The 21,943-nt window shown below is 42.1% G+C and overlaps 3 protein-coding genes and 1 long non-coding RNA gene across 4 annotated transcripts in view; 1 reads left to right on the forward strand and 3 right to left on the reverse strand.

The window, feature by feature from the left end:
- LOC116064089 overlaps positions 1 to 15,551 on the reverse strand; it is a 40,787-nt gene extending 25,236 nt beyond the window's left edge. Inside the window, exons 1-3 of the mRNA XM_031319147.2 lie at positions 15,474 to 15,551; positions 15,014 to 15,358; positions 14,751 to 14,861 (exon numbers count right to left, since the gene is read on the reverse strand). Of these exons, the coding sequence (XP_031175007.1) occupies positions 14,751 to 14,861; positions 15,014 to 15,358; positions 15,474 to 15,519 (502 nt within the window). The 5' untranslated portion in view covers positions 15,520 to 15,551. The remainder of the gene's footprint in view (positions 1 to 14,750; positions 14,862 to 15,013; positions 15,359 to 15,473) is intronic.
- Positions 1 to 21,943, forward strand: part of LOC116064080 — a 272,833-nt gene that overhangs the window by 231,595 nt on the left and 19,295 nt on the right. The gene's annotated exons all lie outside the window — the stretch shown is intronic.
- On the reverse strand, positions 6,806 to 8,152 carry LOC116064088. Its single transcript, XM_031319146.1, has 3 exons — positions 7,650 to 8,152; positions 7,153 to 7,497; positions 6,806 to 7,041 (listed from the first exon to the last, which is right to left on the reverse strand). Exons 1-3 carry the CDS (start codon positions 7,843 to 7,845, stop codon positions 6,911 to 6,913), a joined length of 672 nt encoding a protein of 223 aa, XP_031175006.1. The 5' UTR covers positions 7,846 to 8,152; the 3' UTR covers positions 6,806 to 6,910.
- Positions 11,362 to 14,564, reverse strand: LOC118492923. The gene is made up of 2 exons (XR_004108444.2): positions 14,528 to 14,564; positions 11,362 to 11,476 (listed from the first exon to the last, which is right to left on the reverse strand). It is a non-coding gene; the product is annotated as an uncharacterized LOC118492923 (long non-coding RNA).

Here is a 21,943-nt window from a genome sequence, read left to right on the forward strand (position 1 = left end):
AGTTTCCTGTTTTTAACAACCAGACCAATGATGATCATTAAGAGGAGAACAGTCAGAGCTCCCAGGATCAAAATCATCAGCTTTGCTGTTCCATCAGACTCTGCTGAAAGAAAGAGAATAGAATTACTCTGTTTTCAATTACTGGCTCTGTGAGAACATTCAATTAACAAAAGTTAAGTAAGTCATATGGTTCTAACCCTAGCAGTGAATCTGCACAACTAAAGAAATGTGAAAGAGAATCTTACTTTCAGACTTTCTGTCAGCGTCATCATGAGAATCATCACTGCCTTTTAACAAAATGAAGATACTTTTATACTCTTGGTTTTATTTAAAAAAACGTTATCACTATTGAAAATATTGAAATAGCTACGAGTTCTTTTAGGCCAATTATTTAATAAACAAATACAGAAAGAATAACAGATTTTATAATAATCTTACCATCAACATTTAAATGTATCACGCTGAAAGTGTAAAGTCCTCCAACGGTATATCCACAGAAATACAGTCCAGAGTCAGATACATCCAGGTTCTTAATTCTGAGGGACGTAACAGATTCCTTGGAACTCATGTTGAATCTTCCATTTTGAAATCCATCGCAGTATTGAGTGCTGCTTTTAAAGCTGACCATAATGGAGATACAGCTGGCCTTGGTTCTGTTGAACACTCTCAACCAGAGTGTTGGATTGTCTTGGATGGACGGGTTAGAGCATGTGAGTGTGACTTCTCCACCCGGCCGACCCTCCACAGTCTCAGTGTGAGACTCAGAACCTGAGACAGAGATCCAGCCTGAAACAAACAGCAGAGACTTGTTATAGGAAGGTAAACAATACCTCTTAATAAATATAATAATAAGCAAATATGTTTTAATGCTGGAAGTTATCAAGTTGAGAGAAAAATATTGTCAGTACTTACTGATGCTGCAGAGAATTAGAGCTGTTATCAGGCTCTGTTTCATGGTGGTGCGTATGATCACAGCTCTGTGATGTCTAACTGAGCTCCAGGAAGGCTGCTCTCTACTTCAGAGGTGGAGTCTTTTGTTCTTGCTTATCTAGTTGTTAAAGTTAAAGTTGTCGATGCGCGTGGCCTAGCAGGGTGGAGACAGAATGGACCGCGTAGGCGGAAGAGAGAAAGAGAAAAAGTCGAGACGGAGAGAAAGAGAAAAGGGGAGCTGAGAGAGAGAGCATTAAAAGAGAGAAAAGCGCTGGAGGTTAAGTGCAGCTAAAAAACTAAAAAAGAAATGGTAGCAGGGCCGACCACAGCATGTCATACTACCCTTCCTGAGCTAACAGAACTTTATGATGATCAACACTTCTTTTCCTAACCTCAACCGTCCCATTGTTGTGATGTTTCATGTCCCCGTTGTTGCGTACCACAGAGACCGCGGATTGTGTCCCTGCGCCCGGGGATCGCGTCCCCATGTGGCGGTCCGTCCTGTTGTCGCCGGCGTGTGGCGTTTATTTTCCCCGTTGTGGCGTCCCCCAGAGCAGCCCAGTGTCATGGCAGTTCGTGAAATGGTAACGTTCGAAAATCGTGCCCTGTACACGAAATAAACGAGAAAATCGTGTAGTAATGAAACTAAAATATATGCTACTGGCATACGCTAAACTGATTTTCTGTTCTTTGTTTTTTTCAACAAAACAGTATATGTGGTGTCTTTACAGCAGCGACCCAGCTTTGAGTCCGACCAGCGTCCCTTTAATGCATGTCATCCTCCTCTCTCTACCCCCTTTACTGTCTTCATCTGTCCTATCAATTAAAGACCAAATAGCCCCCCCTCAAAAATAGAAATGCTGCCTCAGGGAAAATGGCAGCAGAGGTGAGCTAACCAGACCTACACTGTACGTGAAACATGTGAGTAGTTGAGTTTGTCACTACCACCTACGACCCACAATGCGTGTGTGTGTGTGTGTGTGTGTGTGTGTGTGTGTGTGTGTGTGTGTGCGTGCGCAGAGGTCCAGGCTAAGCTTCTGATATCTATTTTATTTAGCTAGTCCGACTCCAGGGACGGAGGCCCTTCTAGAGCAGGCACAGGTGATTCAGTGGGCGGGCCCCGACCCACAATGCCCTCCCATGCTGCCCGGTGTGCTGGACTAGATCTACATCTCATGTCTCTTAAATTACATTCCCCAACTCCTTAGTCTATATCCACGACGTTCCACTTCCGGGATTGCTCCGTTGCTGTCGGAAATTCCGCCGGATTTCACTCTTTTCAGCCGGATGTCTGGTACCTTCTATTTTGTTTTTGTTGGCATTCTAAACTCAGCTGGATTTCTGAGGACTATGGTTAACTGCTCCTCAGATCTCTGCAGGGTAAATCCAGACAGCTAGCTAGACTATCTGTCCAATCTGAGTTTTCTGTTGCATGACTTTAACAACTTTTGAACGTACACATGTTCCACCAAAACAAGTTCCTTCCCGAGGTTATTTTGCAGAGGCACCGTGGCTTTCCTGGTGCTTAGCGCCGCCCAAGACGATTGTGATTGGTTTAGAAAAATGCCAATGAACCAGAGTATGTTTTTCTCCCATCACGGAATGCTGTGTGGACTAGCCAGACCCTCCTCCCCTTGCCTCCCTTCCTCACGTCTTAGTCCCTCCCAGGAGAGATGCGAGTATATCATGTGAGGAGAGAGGCAACGAGCGAACGTGCTTTAGAGGGACGAGACGTCCTTTCCTCTGAAGCGTCACATGAATTTGTCAGCTGGGTGGAGTCAGCAACTCCTTCAGCTGCACGGCTTCTAGGAAGGCTGCTCTCGTGTTTCCTCAGTTATAGCTCCTCGATGATCCCTCCTCGATGATCCCTCCTCGATGATCCCTCCTCGATGATCCCTCCTCCGTCCTCGGGGCAGAAATAAGAGCCATGAGACGGCCTTCACCGAGGAGGGACAGAACAACTTCTGGTTCAGACGAGGACCGAGGAGCTATCAAATAAGGGACATGGGATGTACCTCTAGTGTTGTCATCTGCTACAATGTGTGCTCTGGCTGCTTGTTGAACCCAAGTGTCCCATTTCTATATTATTAAATATGATGCATGTTTTATCACAGCCACTTTAATAATGTGTCTGCATCTGAAGCTTAACATTTCCTCGTTCTGCAAGTGAGGAAGTACCTTTTTACTATACGTTATCCATTTACAGACTTAAAGGGTTAATCACACAGACGCTGCTCATGTTTGTTCTGCACAAGCTGTTGGTATCCATGACAGCTGAATTAAGAAATGTATTTTCATAAAATAAAAGTATATGGAATAGCTGTTTTCCCCCATAAGATGCTTTATAGTGTGTGAGTGTGAAGATGTGTGTTTCCATTCACACCCACTTCATACAGTGACTGGTCAGCTGTGTGGAGGTGAGAAAGTTAGCGGGTTTGAACTTCTCTCTCTAACCCCAGCAACTATTTCTGCCACTTGTTGTGTGAACAACCAAGTGCAACACTAATCTGCCTTCCAGGAGAGGCCGTCTGAAAATGTACGCCTTCATCTCCATATTTAAATGATGCTGTGTCTCTCCCCCACAGTTAATGTCAGAACAATGGAACTACATTCTCTCTTTTGTCGAGTTACTGCAGTAATGGGATTCTTTTTCTAAATGACAACGAGCAGGTGAAGGGAAGAAGTATGCAGATCCTTTACTTCAGTAAAAGTACTAATACCACACTATGAAAATACTCTGCTACAAGTAAAAGTCCTGTATTGAAAATGTTACTTAAGTAAAAGTATGTAAGTATCATCAGGAAAATGTACTTAAAAGTATTGAAAGTAAAAGTACTCCATGCAGAAAAATCCTCACATTTTAGAAACTGGAAACGATCCAAACAGTTGTGTGTTGAATGGTCTAATCATTTTAGATGTACTTGTAGGCCGTTATATTGTTGGGTAGTTTAATTTATGATAAAACATTGTATTTTGTGTAATTTATAAAATAACTAGTAACTAAAGCTGTCAGATGAATGTAGTGGAGTAAAAAGTACAAGATTTCTGTCTGAAATTTTAGTGGAGTAGAAGTAGAGTGTGGCATGAAAAGAAAAGACTCAAGTAAAGTACAAGTACCTCAAATTTATACTTAAGTACAGTACTTGAGTAATTGACATAGTTCAAGTTAACATGCAGGCAGCTGCATTGAGAGGACTGAGTAGAGATCACAGAGGAGATGATGGCGGCTGCACCCGCTGGAGCTTTGCTGTGATCTGTCATGTCTTAAACACGTGAATGCTTTCATATGAGGATGTGAGAGTGTCACACTGCTTCAGGCGTCTTTTCACAAGTTTGATAGATGCTCATGTGAAGATAAAGCAGCAGAGTTCAAGTCTGTCTGAAGTGTAAAGATACAGAGACAGATATCTCCCTGATACTGTTTGTGACCACAGTTCAAACTGCAACAATTGGCATGTGTGTGTCAGACATATAAAAACTATACCAATCTTTATAAAATACAGAGAGAGAGAGATGAGATTAAAATCTTAGTGGTTTTATTTGACTCTTTATTTAAAGAAAAGGATAACTCCTCCCTATTCCCCCACAAAAGAACACAGCAGGAGATGAATATGATAAAGCATCAGTTCCACTCTGAGTCTATCTGCAGACAGCATAAACAGCATGAGTCTCCACTTCTCTCTCTGATGCAGGCCTCCTGTTCCTTATTGTTGCTGCATACAAACTCAGAGCTGCATCTTTCAGGTCAGAGTCCAGATTCTGGAAAGAGTCAGAACAGCTGAGTTAGTGAGAAAAACTAAATCATGCCTCTGCTACCTTTAAAACATATAATAGGAAATGATACAAGTTGATTCACCTCAGAATGTTGTGGATTCTGTTCTTCATTGGCAGCTGAATGAAAGAGACAAAACGTCCAATCAGGTCACTGACAATCATTATTCATTGTTACTTTACTCTTATTCTGATTGGGCAAACATAACATTCAACATATTGCAAACAAATCTAAATAGAAAACAAGATAGAAAGAGTAGTTTTCAGGAAGTACCTTTCTGAAGTTTCCTGTTTTTAACAACCAGACCAATGATGATCATTAAGAGGAGAACAGTCAGAGCTCCCAGGATCAAAATCATCAGCTTTGCTGTTCCATCAGACTCTGCTGAAAGAAAGAGAATAGAATTACTCTGTTTTCATTTCCTGCCTCAGGAACTGTGAGAACATTCAATTAACAAAAGTTAAGTAAGTCATATGTTTCTATCACTACAGTGAATCTGCACAACTAAAGAAATGTGAAAGAGAATCTTACTTTCAGACTTTCTGTCAGCGTCATCATGAGAATCATCGCTGCCTTTTAACAAAATGAAGATACTTTTATACTCTTGGTTTTATTTAAAAAAATTGTATCACTCTTGAAAATATTGAAATAGCTATGAGTTCTTTTAGGCCAATTATTTAATAAGCAAATACAGAAAGTATAACAGATTTTATAATAATCTTACCATCAACATTTAAATGTATCGCGCTAAAAATGTAAAGTCCTCCAACGGTATATCCACAGAAATACAGTCCAGAGTCAGATACATCCAGGTTCTTAATTCTGAGGGACGTAACAGATTCCTTGGAACTCATGTTGAATCTTCCATTTTGAAATCCATCGCAGTATTGAGTGCTGCTTTTAAAGCTGACCATAATGGAGATACAGCTGGCCTGGGTTCTGTTGAATACTCTCAACCAGAGTGTTACAGTGTCTCGGATGGACGGGTTAGAACATGTGAGTGTGACTTCTTCACCCGGCCGACCCTCCACAGTCTCAGTGTGAGACTCAGAACCTGAGACAGAGATCCAGCCTGAAACAAACAGCAGAGACTTGTTATAGGAAGGTAAACAATACCTCTTAATAAATATAATAAGAAGCAAATAAGTTTTAATGCTGGAAGTTATCAAGTTGAGAGAAAAGTATTGTCACTACTTACTGATGCTGCAGAGAATTAGAGCTGTTATCAGGCTCTGTTTCATGGTGGTGCGTATGATCACAGCTCTGTGATGTCTAACTGAGCTCCAGGAAGGCTGCTCTCTACTTCAGAGGTGGAGTCTTTTGTTCTTGCTTATCTAGTTGTTAAAGTTGTCGATGCACGTGGCCTAGCAGGGTGGAGACAGAATGGACCGCACAGGCGAAAGAGAGAAAGAGAAAAAGTCGAGACGGAGAGGAAGAGAAAAGGTGGAGCTGAGAGAGAGAGCATTAAAAGTGAGAAAAGCCCTGGAGGTTAAGTGCAGCTAAAAAACTAAAAAAGAAATGGTAGCAGGGCCGACCACAGCATGTCATACTACCCTTCCTGAGCTAACAGAGCTTTATGATGATCAACACAAGTCCAGTCAGGAAATTTGTATCTGTAGCCTTAATTATGGAAGTGCAACTGACTCTTTAAAGGAACACGCCGACTTATTGGGACTTTAGCTTATTCACCAGAGTAAGACAAGTCGATACATGCCCTTCTCGTGTCCGTGCGTGTTGTAACGCTCTGACGGTTCCACCGGTAGCTTAGCCTAGCACAGAACCTGCAGGTAACTGGTTCCAACTAGCCTACTGCTCCGAATAAGTGACAAAATAATGCCAACATGTTCCTATTTACATGTTGTGATTTGTAGAGTCACAGCGTGTACAAAAAACAACGTAACATGAGACGCAGCCATCTTCTAACCGTAAACAAACAGGGAACTATATTCTCAGAAAGGCTTGCTGCAAAGCAAATCACTCCGCCCAAGTAGCAGGAGTAGCAGATCTTCGCCTTTCTGATGTTTCTTCCAGGTTCTGTAAGAAAACATAGAATCATTAAATGATGAATTAAAACCAAACATGATCAGTCTTTATGTGGTTAAAAGCTGATTACCTCACTACGTTGTGGAGTCTGTCCCTCTTTCTGAGCTAAATGACAGAAACAGAACATCTCTAAATTGTTCTAACACAAAGTTTTGCATTTACAACTTACATTAAAACACAAGCACCTGTATGAAATTTCCTGATTTTGACAACCAGACCAATGATGACTGGAACGAGGAAAAGAATCAGACCAAGGAGGATCACACTGGTCAGGCTCGTTATTCCATCAAACACTTCTACAAGAAAGATCATTACACACAAACGTGTGGGTTGAGATCAGTCCATATTTGACAGTAAAAAAGTGCACATAGGCTATCTGTTTCTTCACAATCAAAAAATAATCTTACCTTGAACCTTCAGATATGTTGCACTAACAATTACTGGCTTTCCATCTGAGTGAAATCCACAGAAATACAGTCTAGAGTCAGATAAATCCACATGGTTGATGTTGAGGAAGAGGGTAGTGGTGTTGGATGTCATGTTAAATTTTCCATTTTGAAATCCATCGTAGAGTGAAGCATTTGTATCAGAGCTCCACATAGAGGAGATACGGCTGATGTTGGGTCTGCTGTCCAGTCTGAACCAGAACATGTACGTGATAAAGCTGCTGAAGTTGGAGCACATCAGTGTGACTTGTTCAGCAGGCTGGACCTCCACAGTGTGGAACTCAGAAACACAGACATAGATCAAACCTGAAACAAACAACATGCTGATTCCTTCACTTCAACTTGTAATTCAACACAATGCACGCACATTGTTATTAAAGGATTGTTTTACGTTTCAGTGTTGCTTTTAAAAATACATTAACAATTGTTGTATTCAAAAAAGTGGTGGAGATACTTACAGAGTAAAGCTGTTACCAAGGCGATGTGTACAGGAGACTGCAGCAGACTGAACTGTGCTCCAGTAAGAGTGCTCTCAGCGGGGAAAAAGGCGGGGTTTCTTTTGCCTATCCAGCTGCTCAGACTAACAACAGAGATGCTTTCAGAAAAATGGTAGTCACAGCAACAGCTGTTCTTATTAAAAGCTGATTCATTCATCAGACATTACTATGCAATGGTTGGGTCATTCACATTGTGATGTGAGAAACCCACCGTGTCACGTTATATATCTTTTCACCTCAGTTATGTTCACACCACACTGCGCTGTCTCTTCCTGTCAGACAAGTGATGTGTAGCTCTCTCCCTCCATCTAACTCTGACAGGAGACTCTGGACAGTCTCCTCCTCCATCAAACACCAATCATCTTTTGTTCTCAGATTAAGATCTAACAAACACAAGAAGTCAGAAGGAGACTTTGGCTGGAAAGTAGAACTAGAATTGTAGTAGATATTGCATACTTTGCATAAATATAAAATCTTTATTCCAACAGTGACAGTTATTTAGTAGCAGGTAAAGCATCAGTTCCACTCTGAGCTGCAGTTCCAGATGTTTCCTGAGTCTATCTGGTGGCAGCATACACCACATCTGGCTCCAGCTGGTTCTCTGATTCAGGCCTTCTGCTGCTTGATTTACACATTTACATTTATGCAGTAGTGGAGGAAGTATTCAGACCCTTTACTTAAGTAAAAGAACTAAAACCACACTAAAAAATACTCTGTTACAAGTTAAAGTCCTGCATTGATAATGTTACTTAAGAAAAATCCTCACATTTTAGAAAACATCCAAACTGTGATTCAGAAAAGTGTTTAATCTGCTAATCATATTAGGTGTTCTTGTAGGCCTGTATATTGTTGGGTAGTTTAATTTATCATAAAACATTGTATTTTATAAACTACATGTGTTTTGTGTGCAAAAATCTTAATCTGTAAAGTAACTAGTAACTAAAGCTGTCAGATTAATGTAGTGGAGTAAAAAGTACAAGATTTCTCTCTGAAATGTAGCGGAGTAGAAGTAGAAAGTAGCATGAAAAGAAAAGAGTCAATTAAAGTACAAGTACCTCAACATTTGTACTTAAGTACAGTACTTGAGTCAATGTACTTAGTTACATCCCACCACTGCATTTCTGTTATTGTATTTACAGTGGCGTTTTTATATTTAAAAAAATGGGTGGGGCACAATTTCAAAAGATGGGCTACATACCAGTAAAACTAGAATAGTCTGTATCTCACTCTGTTACCATGTCAACAAACCGCATGGCTCCATAAAACAGACAGTGTTGTAACGTGAACACATGCTACCAGCACCAGTTGTTTAGCCATCACTTTTTTCACTGAAATTTAGGCCCTACGTTCCCACATTTCCTTTTTCATAAATTTATATCAGATTTTATCCCACTTTCTCCCAATTTGGTAGCCAATAACATCCAACCTATTATCCAGTAGCAATTGAGTACAGATGGAATGTAACCATAACCCTAACCCTAACATAGGGCCTAATTTTAAGAAAAATCTTAGAAATGTGGGAACATAGGGCTGTGGGAACATAGGGCCTAATTTTCAGTGAAAAAAACATTCTTAGAAATGTGGGAACATAGGGCTGTGGGAACATAGGGCTGTGGGAACATAGGGCTGTGGGAACATAGGGCTGTGGGACCATAGGGCTGTGGGACCATTGGGCTGTGGGAACATAGGGCTGTGGGACCATTGGGCTGTGGGAACATAGGGCTGTGGGACCATTGGGCTGTGGGAACATAGGGCTGTGGGACCATTGGGCTGTGGGAACATAGGGCTGTGGGAACATAGGGCTGTGGGACCATTGGCCTGTGGGAACATAGGGCTGTGGGAACATAGGGCTGTGGGACCATTGGGCTGTGGGAACATAGGGCTGTGGGAAAATAGGGCTGTGGGACCATTGGGCTGTGGGAACATAGGGCTGACCCTGATGACTGCAAGCCCGGTTACAGGCACCACCAGATGACGGTGCTTTTAGGGGCCATGGTAGTAACGTTAGAGTTTAGCCAGAAAATGTTAACGTCATGCGGTGATGCATACAGATCCATTCTATGACACCAACCGAACATTACACACTCATCAACATCCAACGTAGCTACTATCAATCGATCCAACACAACATGATCAACATACGGACCAGCACCACCAAGGCAGGATGATAAAATGTGTTTTCACTCACCAAGGTTGAGGGCTCACTAAAGAGAAAGGCAACGCAGCGGTTCTTCCTCTGGGCCAACTTGACTTATTTTGTAAGCTAACCACTCCACGTGGTTACTTACCAGCAGTTTGAGTGATGCCAATATCCCAACAACCACTCAATGACAGTTTAATGTAATGTTAACACATAAAGCTAAAACATTTCTTAGTGTTGGATCATTAGGCCTGTCATGAGGTATTTTTACTTGATGTCACGTTGTCATAACAGACATTGACAGGTTATATTGTCAAGTTGTCATGACAGAGAATTTTGTCTTCATTAATGTCAATTGTCATTACACAACCATCTCACAATGCTAATGTAGCATTAAAAGAGTCATAATATACTGAATGATATTAAATGACAACGGTCATGAACATCCAAAAAAGACTCCTTAATGATCATGAGCGGTGTCATGTCAGTTATGACAGTGTCATGTCAGTCTTATGCACACCCCTTAAAACAAAGTGTTAGCCAAGAACAGTGAAAAAAGACCACTGAATGAGAAGGCAGGGCTGTTCTCTAGCTCTGATTAGTTGTTTTATTGATTGATTGCCCTTTGTTCCAATCAGGTGCAGCTCTAATAATTGTTAATTAAGAGTGTGAGGACAGGTAGACTCTTTCTATTTAGTTACTACAGTCATGGGATTATTTTATAACGAGTAATTGAAATGTTTTTTTAATTAACATGCAGGCTGCTGCATTGAGAGGACTGAGTAGTAGTCGGTCATGTCTTAAACACGTGAAATCTTTCATATGAGGATGTGAGAGTGTCACACTGCTTCAGGCGTCTTTTCACAAGTTTGATAGATGCTCATGTGAAGATAAAGCAGCAGAGTTCAAGTCTGTCTGAAGTGTAAAGATACAGAGACAGATAACTCCCCGTTTGTGACCACAGTTCAAACTGCAACAACGGGCATGTGGGTGTCAAGACATATTTATTTAAAAAAAAACTATACCAATCTTTTTAAAATACAGAGAGAGAGAGAGAGAGAGAGAGAGAGAGAGAGAGAGAGAGGGAGAGAGAGAGAGAGAGAGAGAGAGAGAGAGGGAGAGAGAGAGATGAGAGACATGAGTGAAAAGCACTTTGAAAAAGATCATGTTTGCTAAATATTGTTAATTAAGAGTGTTAGGACAGGTACAGTAGGCCTATGCAGTTTGCAGGCAGAGAAAAACTTACATTGGATAGTTTGGCTTTGAGTCTTTAGCCTGAATTTGTTGGTCTGTCTTCCATTGTGTGTGTACAAGAAAAGCATGTAATGAATGGTCTTTCTGTTGTTTGTTAGATATAGCATGTAAGAGAGAAAAATAGTTAAAAAGTAAACTGTTAAACTGGATTGCCGCTGTCTCTCCGTTTTGTTATTCCCCAAAACTAGTATAGACACACAGCTATTAAGTCAGCAATAACAATGTCTAATGATTAATATGATAAAGCATCAGTTTTACTCTGAACAGCTTTTCTCGTCACTTCCTGAGTCTATCTAGTAGAAGCATACACAACATTGGGCTCCACTTCTCTTGTTTTTCTTGTTTTTGGACGGAAAGCCACAGCTGCGTAGTTCAGCTCTTCAGAGGTCTGGTTCTGTCAAAGAGAATATTCACACTCACTTATCTTGAAAGAGATAATGACTTGACATCATGGGTGATTTTAGACCTTTTTTAGGGGGGCTCAACCCCCTAAAAATAATAATATATGTGTATTTATTTTTATCAATTTGGGTACTTCAAGTGAGAGTTTGTGAACTTGTCTGTTAGTGACAAAGGAAAAACAATTACAGGTTCAAAGTTCTTGAAACAGGTTTAATATCCTGTGTGTCTGTCGCCGATGCTATACACCTGTAACCCAGTCAAGGAAAGGGTTAACAGAAACGTAGTTTGGCCAATCGGAGTTGGTTGTGTCAGACTCCTGCCTTTGGCTGAGTCTCTATCTAATCTGTCAGAGGGAGAGCAGGAGACGGTTGTGAAGTTTAACGTTGGTAGTCACCAGAGAAGAAGTTGGTCATTTCATGACGCAGATTAGAACCCAAATTGAAATGTAAGCAACTAAAATTGCTGAATGTTAGAACATTGTGTCAAATTGGTCATTATTTCTGTGACTTATAAACTGTCAGCTTTAGTTCCATCACAGTGTTAATAGTGTCAAAAACTGTTAGCTGACGTTGTTCAGTAGCTAGCTCAGAGATTATCGGCTAATTTAACGAATAAACTATTTTAAATGATGAAACAAACACAAGTAAATGATAAAAGTTGATTCACCTCAGGCTGTTGTGGAATCTGTTCTTCATTGGCAGCTGAATGAAAGAGACGAAACATCCAATCAGGTCACTGACAATCATTATTCATCATTACTTTACTCTTATTCTGATTCAGCAAACATGACATTTTTTATTCTTTCAACATATTCACACAATTTTAGGTAAGTAATGAAATAAAAATAGAAAACAAGATAGAAAGAGTAGCTTTCAGGAAGTACCTTTCTGAAGTTTCCTGTTTTTAACAACCAGACCAATGATGATCATTAAGAGGAGAACAGTCAGAGCTCCCAGGATCAAACTCATCAGCTTTGCTGTTCCATCAGACTCTGCTGAAAGAAAGAGAATAGAATTACTCTGTTTTTACAAAACTTCTACACAGCTCTGGAGGCAAGAGTGTACCGTTTCTTGTCATATTTTTATTTTTAGAAACCTTTAAGCTGACAGGCCTCATGCTTTTCACCCCCAGACCACACTGCACTGCCTCTTCCTGTCACACAAGCCTCTCTCACACCTCCACCGCTGCTAACCTCCACCTAACCCTCACTATCACACACTCTGGACTCTTCTGTCCTCCATCAAAACGCACATATTTGACTAAATCCACTCTGGCTGAGAGAAAATTGAATTTAGCTTTACCTTTACACATTTGACTATCTGCACAACAACAACAAAAGGAGAATCTTACTTTTGCACTTGTTTTTCACGTCATCGTGGGACTCATCGCTGCCTAAAGAAATCAAGATAAAGGAGTCTCTTATTTGGAATTATTTACCATTTACTTATTACCTATTTTGCAATGTAATCAGAAGAACCGAGGAATGGTTACCAAACGACACAAACGACTTACGAATTAACTTACCTTCAACATTTAAATATGTCACACTGAAAAGTAGATTCCCACTGGTGTAAAATCCACATAAATACAGTCCAGAGTCAGATACATTCACTTATTTGATTTGGAGAAAGAGAGTGGAGATGTTGGTACTCATGTTGAATCTTCCATTTTGAAATCCATTGCAGTATTGAGCTGTGTCAGCGTTGTACATAACAGACACACAGCTGACATTGGATGTGTTTACCAGTCTGAACCAGAATGCCACAGATGACACAGATGACATGTTGGAGCACATCAGAGTGACGTCTCCACTAGACTGGACCTCCACAGTGTGAGACTCAGAAGCTGAGACAGAGATCCAGCCTGAAACAAACAGCAGAGACAGAGAGTTACTTTCAATTAAACAAAAAAAGGGACACAAACAATTCCTTTAAATAAACTTTTAAATAAGTAAATACTAGTAGTTTAAAATCTTGCGGGTTAAAGTAAACAAAGAAAAATTGTAAATGTAGTTGAGAGTAATTCAGTGCCAGTACTCACTGAAGCTGCAGAGAAGTAAAGCTGTTATCAAGGTGAAGTTGTTCATGGTGCGTGTGACTGAAGCTCTGCAACATCGGTAACTGAACTGTGCTCCAGTAGGGCTGCTCTCAACGTAAAAGAGGCGGGGGCTTTACTTTTAGTTATTCATCCTGTTGATCAAACTGACCACATTAATGCTTTCAGGAAAACACGTGTTGCTGTAGAAAGTTAGTGTCAAATTATTCTTCAGAAGGTTTAATATCCTGTGTGTCTGTCGCTGATGTTATGTACCTGTAACCCAGTCAAGGAAAGGGTTAACAGAAACATACTTTTGTCCAATCAGAGGAGGTTGTGTAAGACTCCTGCCTTTGGCTGAGTCTCTATCTAATCTGTCAGAGGGAGAGCAGGAGACGGTTGTGAAGTTTAACGTTGGTAGTCACCAGAGAAGAAGTTGAAATGTAAGCAACTAAAATTGCTGAATGTTAGAACATTGTGTCAAATTGGTCGTTATTTCTGTGACTTATAAAGTGTCAGCTTTAGTTCCATCACAGTGTTAATACTGTCAAAAAATGTCAGCTGACGCTGTTCAGTAGCTCAGTCCCTCCAGGATTACGCAATGTCGCGATCGCACAAATTCACACAAATTCAACCAATCATCGCGACTTTGGTGCGACTCGCAATTTTGACCAATCACCGCAACTTTTCCGTAAATTTGACGTGACGTGGTCTGGGACGTGTGAATGTGTCCCAGACCAGGATAGGAAATTAACTAACAATGTAAAGATCAACAAGCCACTGACACATATGTTCAAATTTGATTCATTCAATAAATTATTTTTTGTCTTAAATCCACCAGCCATTTTGATATTATACCGATATTTGCAGCATCCTGACATTTTTTGCAAGGCACTGTATCCATGTCACATTCTCATTAGGGGCTAAAGGTCTGATCCTAGAATCACCCCTGCTTGACATCATTTTAAATGATAAAACAAATAAAAGTAAATGATAAAAGTTCATTCACCTCAGGCTGTTGTGGATTCTGTTCTTCATTGGCAGCTGAATGAAAGAGACAAAACGTCCAATCAGGTCACTGACAATCATTATTCATTGTTACATTGCTCTTATTCTGTTTTGGCAAACGTGACATTTTTTATTCTCTCAAAATATTCACACAATTTTAGAGATGTGGAAAAAAACATGAACGCATATGAGTCAGGATAGAAAGAGTAGATTTCAGGATATACCTTTCTGAAGCTTTTTGATTTTAACAGCCTGACAAATGATGATCATAGCGAGGGAAGCAGTCAGAACGCACAGGATCCCACTCATCAGCTTTGTTATTCCATCAAACACATCTACAAGAAAAAAAATATTAAATTAGACTCTGTACATTTAACCTAAATAAATAAATCTATAGGTCCACATTACCTAAATTAAATGCTGATTGTATTCCATCAATAGGCCACACCAATCAAAACAGACAGACCAAACTTTACAACACTCTTACCTTGAACCTCTAAATATGTCGCATCGACAATAACTTTGTCTTTTGTTACGATATATCCACAGAAATACAGTCCAGAGTCGGATGAATTCACTTGTGTGATTTGGAGAAAAACAGCAGACATGTTGGATGTCATTTCAAATTTTCCATTTTGAAATCCATCACAGAGTCTAGCAGGTTCAGGAGCCCTGAACATGAAGGAGACACAGCGGGGCTGGGATCTCTTGACCGCTCTGAACCAATATATCTGAGAGGGAGTACTGGAAAAGTTGGAGCACAGCAGAGTGACGTCTTCCCCAGGCTGAACCTCCACAGTCTGAGACTCAGAAACTGAGACAGAGATCCAGCCTGAAACAAACAGAATTATTCATCATTTTGCTGACAGAGCAACAGGAATGCAATCAGTGCCTTTATATGATTTAATGCAGTCAATGCTGTTGAGTAATTCAATGGCAGTACTTACTGAGGCAGCAGAGAAGTAAAACGGTCATCAAGGTGAAGTTCCTCATTGTGTGAATGATCGTGGCACTGCAATGGTACTTTACACTGAGACACACACACACACACACACACACACACACACACACACACACACACACACACACTGCATGAAAAGTGGGATTTTCGTCAGTAAGCGGCACTGTAGATTGCATGGATGTATTAAGAGAACTGGATACAGTGTTCGGCGGGAAGCCCCGTACGTTCCAATGAGAGTGCTCAAAAGCGCATAAAGCAAACATGGAGCTGGGCTCTTCCGCATTGTTGGCCCATAACGCTGGTTGGCTCACGATGGGCATGCGCACTAGCAACAATTTGTTTGCGTTGTCGTAGCAACCGGTAGCAACATGCGCGTTCGTGCTTCTCTGTCGTGTCTCTTACAAGTGGCGAACTCATGAACTCGCTGTTTCATTGTCTAAGATATTCACTAACGTTAAACACTGTTTTCGTTGTTCCCTATTGTTTACATGCTTAGCTAAATAAACGATAGATGTATTTAGCTAGACAACCAAGGAGATTTAATAATTATGTTGTGCTACTAGCTAGCAGTTAGCCTGCAGTTTCGTGAACAAAGCTCATCCATGGCTTCAGCTCTCATCCACGTTACAAGCTTTACAGCATACAGCCCTCGGATGTATCATAAGAGAGAACCAAGGCGATGTAATCACTATGTCTGTAGTAACGTTATGTAGGCATATAGTTAGCTATGTAGCTATAGCTCTTAATACAGCCATGCTAGCTACCCCTGATGTTAGCAACTAGCTAGCTAGCCGATAGCCCGCCAGTTTGGGAAACGCTAATGACGTTACATCCACGTAGCTGACAGGCTTTGCAGCAGCTACATACATCCCTGGGATGTATCATGACTTCATAAGATAACACCATGGACGTATTAATAGAACACATGGTGAACTACAACCATTAGCTATATCCATTATTACAGCTAGCTACATGAGCTTGGGAGAACAGTCATGTGAGCGGGCGGGCGCAATCCCGCGGCTCTGCTCGCGTCCACTATGCGCGTTCATCATGCCAAATTTAATAATTCTGGATTCACTTCTAGTGAATGTTAAAAATGTTAAAAACGTAACATTTTAAACAAGGACCCTTTCAGTGTTCGGGTGGTAAGTTGATATACCCAGAAACAAATTATCTGCTGAAATATAGACGTTTCTTTCGCCATGCAAAGTCTATGTGAAAAGTCTTTCTGGGCCATGGGGTGCAGTACCACCGTTATCCGCTAAGCCCATGGTGGCTTTTAGACTCGGCGCTCTTCCTGGGGGCTTGGTAGATTGTCCTGGAAGTTCAGGTTTATGACTGTAAACGGCAATTTACAGGCAACACCGAAAACTGACGTTAATTGTCGGAAATTGACGTGGGCCTGGCCTGGCAGTTGTCCCCCCATGACCCCCCCTCCCCCTAATTCTAGGGGAGGCTTTAACATGTAAATGAAAATGCTGTGAGCTATACAAATGCAAATCAGGGTAGCAGCAGGGGGAGTTTTACCCCAGGTGACATTTTTCTAAGAGAGCTGACACACCAGCCCGATAATCGGCCGTCGGACCGCCTGGCGAGGTCGGTGACTCGAGTCTGTTCCGTGTGTTCCGTGCCGTTGTCCGTCCGAGAGGCCGTCGGCCTTCATTTGGGCCGACCCGACATGTTCAGTCTGGAGAAGGCAGTCGGGACTCACCCGGAAATGGCAAGCGGATGAGCCTCTCAAAATCTGACGAAAATCTTTTAAACTAACCTTTGTCGATCTGAAATGAAGACAGATTCAAAAACTGCACGGCCTATTTCTTGCTTAAAATGTTTTCAGAAACACGTTTCGGTGAACTATTTTAGTACAATATGAGATCGTATTCTGAACAAGCCGCCATGACAGTCTGGCTGTGAATTTCCAGAGAAAAAAGAACCACGTGATGCGTTAATCCAGTCAGCTGCCGGTTTTCATTTTCTGGGAAATAATCAGAGTGTTAATGGAAACAATACAGAGCAGCGCCGCCTGCTGCTATGGAGACGTATTACGCTTCGCGCACGCGCAGAGTGTACGCTCAAGTCGGCATCGCCTCAGTGTGTTCTGAGGCACTTTTAATAAGGAAACACACAGGAAGTAGCGGAGATAGCGTGGGTGCAGTCGCACCAGGGCCCCGTGTCAATAAGGGGCCCCTCAATCACCACCGATCTTCCGTCACTTGACAAAAACGGGGCCCCGCCAAGTGACGTATTACAGATCGTTAGCTGACAGAAGCTAATTGCTGCACATGAGCTAATGTTGTAATAAACCAACTGTTCTTATCAAACTTAACAGTCACTTAACTCATGGTTACAATGGTAAAGCAGCACAACAATGACAATTACCAGGCAACAAAACACTACATTCTAAGCAGACACATTAAAAAACAAAATTTATGAAGTTACATTTTGTATTTTAGAACAAACGGCAAACTTATCAGCAAATTTTAACACAACTCTATTTATCGCCTTGCATCATGGGAATTGGCAAGCCAATCAGCCACGCTCTCTTTATGTTTTCACGTCGTTATTTCCTTCTGAGTCAGTTTGACAGTATAACCTTCAAATGCAGTATTGAAGTATATATATATATATATATATATATATATATATATATATATACTTATATTAGTTAGGGCCGGCCCGAGGGTTAGGGTTAGGGCCGGCCCAAGCTTCTCCTACTTAGCAACAGTAACTAAGGGTGGCATGAGGCACAAATGTATAATGTAAACATTAGCTATATAGGCTACTTTCCTGATAGCACTTAACAGAATTGTTACGAAAATGGAGAGAAAATATAAATCTGGCGCATTAAAAAGAAAAGAACGAGATAGGAGAAGTGTGGTAGCATCGTGTGCTCCTCTCACATCATACTTCTCATCATCATCATCATCATCCATGACTCAACAAAATGATAATAATACCGTTAACGTTGTAACTCAGTCATCAATAGTTAACGTTACTGCTAGTGCTATCCCTACTAGCCTGACACCGGCTAATGATGAGGCTAACAGCAGTCAAGCCCAGAAAAGCTCACCGGAGGGGGGCGACTGTCACCGGCAATTTGAAGTGGAGGATACCTCGTCGGTCGCGGATGCCTCTGGTTCCAGCAGCAGCGCCACCATGGGTCCTTCAGAGGCGCACCGCCTAGCCAATGTCCTGTCTGAAGAGGACTATCCCACTGACCCGTACCTTTTTCGTCACCGGCCTCTCACTACTGAATTGATCCGTGCGGTGATTGGACATGGTCCTTGCCAGCCCGGTTTGAGGTACGGCTACAAAGAGTTTCCACATGACCAGGATAAGCGACGCTTCAGTCCGGCTTGGTATATGCGCCAGATGGGAGGCTCAGGTAACCCAGTGGAGCGTCAGTGGTTGGTGTACTCACCCAGGGCAAACCGACTGGCTTTTCGGTAAAAAGTCCAATGACAGTGCTGGGAAAGCCTGGGCTGACCCATGTATGGGGTTTTCTTCATTTAAAAAAGGGACAGAATGGATTGAGACGCATGAAAGGTCTGGCGCTCACCGGGAGGCAGAGAAGGCATATCTAATGACAAAGTTTGGTTTGAGTCAGGACAGCACTGTCATTGCGGAGCTTCTGAAAGCAGAGAGAGAGAGCAGGTGGAGAAGAACAGAAGGATCCTACACAGGTTGGTGGACACCACGCTCTTTTTAGCCAGACAGGGGCTGGCTTTTTATTGCCACAGAGAACATGCTGGGCTGGGAGCCCCTGACTCTAACGAGGGGAATTTCTTAGAGCTCCTGAAGTTGCTGGCTCACTACAACTCCATCCTCGAGCAGCACATGAATAACCCGGTCAGCAGAGTGACATACCTCAGTCACCAATCCCAAAACGAGCTCATTGCAGCACTTTCCAAAGAGACACTGAGCACAATAATTGACAGGTAGCAGAGGGCCCCATGATGAAGCTCCACCCCCACTGTACTGAGAGTCCAGCTCCGCCCCACAGGAGTTGTTCGAGATGTGCGGAGCGTTTTCATTTTTTTCCTCCATGTCACCTCCGGGGCTCCGTAAAGATGCGCCCACAGAAAACGTAAGTATATGATTATTAATGAAACGGTGAGCTAGTCTGTATTGTTTATTAACTCTTGAGAAGTACAATGACTGTCTTTTGATGTTAAACAGGCTACTTCGACTTTGGTAGTAATGTTTTAAACCCCACCATGCACGCAAGTTTAAGACTGTGTCTCATTTCTCTGTCTTAACCCTTCCCCTTACCCCTACCCCTTAGTTTTGCGCGCTCACGTGAGAGTAAGTGTTGTCCCAATACTCATTTTGGTCGAGGGGTAGGGCTACCTACCTACCCGGTACTACTGCTGCTCCTGTTACTGCTGCTGCTACCGATACTCTGCTTGGTCATATGAGAAGCATCCGTTCACATAAGGTTAATATACAACCCACATATCTATCTTAAAAACACTCCCAGTCCTCCTTAGCAGTGAAGCCACCACGTACTTGTTGTCCAAGCCTGTGTGTTCTCGCTAAATAAATGTGTGCAGCATTCACTGTCCCGTGGGAAATAATGCAAAGTCAAGCTTCATGCAGATCACCCTGATAGATAACCAGAATTGTAAGTCAGAATGTAAACTGGGCCACAGATGGTAAACACAATTACATTAACCTAAAACTAACTTAAGGAGAATTCCGGTCAATTTCAACACGTAACTCTGTTTGGAAATTTGGAGTGCTGGCAGTAGCAAAAAAAACAAAAACAATCAGTGCTGCCTACACCGTGTTATCCTCCTGCTAGGTTAGCACCCAACAGGCTTAAACAGGGCAAGTTTTAAACGTGTTTTAAGCCTCTAAACATGCTCAAAATGTCATTACAAGTGCCTACCCATGTGCAGTGATTCCTTCCGAGGGAACACAGTGACTCTGACTGCAGTAGATGTGACAGAAAGGCATAAAAATTGTGTTAATCCAGCCAGTGCACATACCTCTGTTTATTTCCTGTTTTCCGGTCAAGTCCACACTAGTCGATTGTCGAACTCATACAATCCAATATTCCAGTCAAATTTGCTGTGTTCCCTCAGAAGGAATCCAACAAATCCGGACCTAGTGGGTATTGACGGACGGCGGAGCACGCAGCTGTTCGGCAGCAAAGCCGGTCCGCAGACGTTCCGTATCCAGTGGAAATCCGGAGTTAGAGCATGTGAGTGTGACTTCTCCACCCGGCCGACCCTCCACAGTCTCAGTGTGAGACTCAGAACCTGAGACAGAGATCCAGCCTGAAACAAACAGCAGAGACTTGTTATAGGAAGGTAAACAATACCTCTTAATAAATATAATAATAAGCAAATAAGTTTTAATGCTGGAAGTTATCAAGTTGAGAGAAAAGTATTGTCAGTACTTACTGATGCTGCAGAGAATTAGAGCTGTTATCAGGCTCTGTTTCATGGTGGTGCGTATGATCACAGCTCTGTGATGTCTAACTGAGCTCCAGGAAGGCTGCTCTCTACTTCAGAGGTGGAGTCTTTTGTTCTTGCTTATCTAGTTGTTAAAGTTGTCGATGTGCGTGCTCTAGCAGGGAGGAGACAGAATGGACCGCGCAGGCGAAAGAGAGAAAGAGAAAAAGTCGAGGTGGAGAGAAAGAGAAAAGCTGGAGCTGAGAGAGAGAGCATTAAAAGAGAGAAAAGCCCTGGAGGTTAAGTGCAGCTAAAAAACTAAAAAAGAAATGGTAGCAGGGCCGACCACAGCACGTCATACTACCCTTCCTGAGCTAACAGAGCTTTATGATGATCAACACAAGTCCAGTCAGGAAATACCACTCCAACAGTATACACAATCATATATATGAATATTTGTATCTCCATAATTATGGAAGTGCAACTGACTCTTTAAACTGAAGAGACTTGGCTGGTTTTTACTATTGTGGCTGCAGTTTGAAGTACTGTTGTAACTCACCCTGGTGCTTGATGGAACACAGCAGTCCTCACAGAAGCTGATGTATGATGTCACAGCCCCTTTGTGTACTCATCCAGACTGTTGGTAGCAGTCCTGAACACATCCCAGTCAGTAGAATCCAAACACGACTGGAGATCCTCCACAGCCTCACTGGTCCACTTCCTTGATGTCCTCGCTACAGGTTTGCAGAGCTTTAGTTTCTGCCTGTAGGCGGGGATCAGGTGGACCATGAAGTGGTCAGAGAGGCCCAGTGCAGCATGGGGGACGGCGTGATAAGCATCCCTGACTGTGGTGTAACAGTGATCCAGAATGTTCTCCTCTCTGGTCGGGCATTTAATATGCTGTCTATATTTAGGGAGTTCATGAGTGAGGTTCCCTTCATTAAAGTCACCAAGGACAATAACTAGGGAGTCCGGGTTGGTCCGCTCCACACACAGTATCTGGTCGGCGAGCATGCGCTGCGCATCCTGCACGTTGGCCTGCGGTGAGATGTAAACA

The sequence above is a fragment of the Sander lucioperca genome, chromosome 9 (genome assembly GCF_008315115.2).
Source record: "Sander lucioperca isolate FBNREF2018 chromosome 9, SLUC_FBN_1.2, whole genome shotgun sequence".
Taxonomy (NCBI): Eukaryota; Metazoa; Chordata; class Actinopteri; order Perciformes; family Percidae; genus Sander; species Sander lucioperca.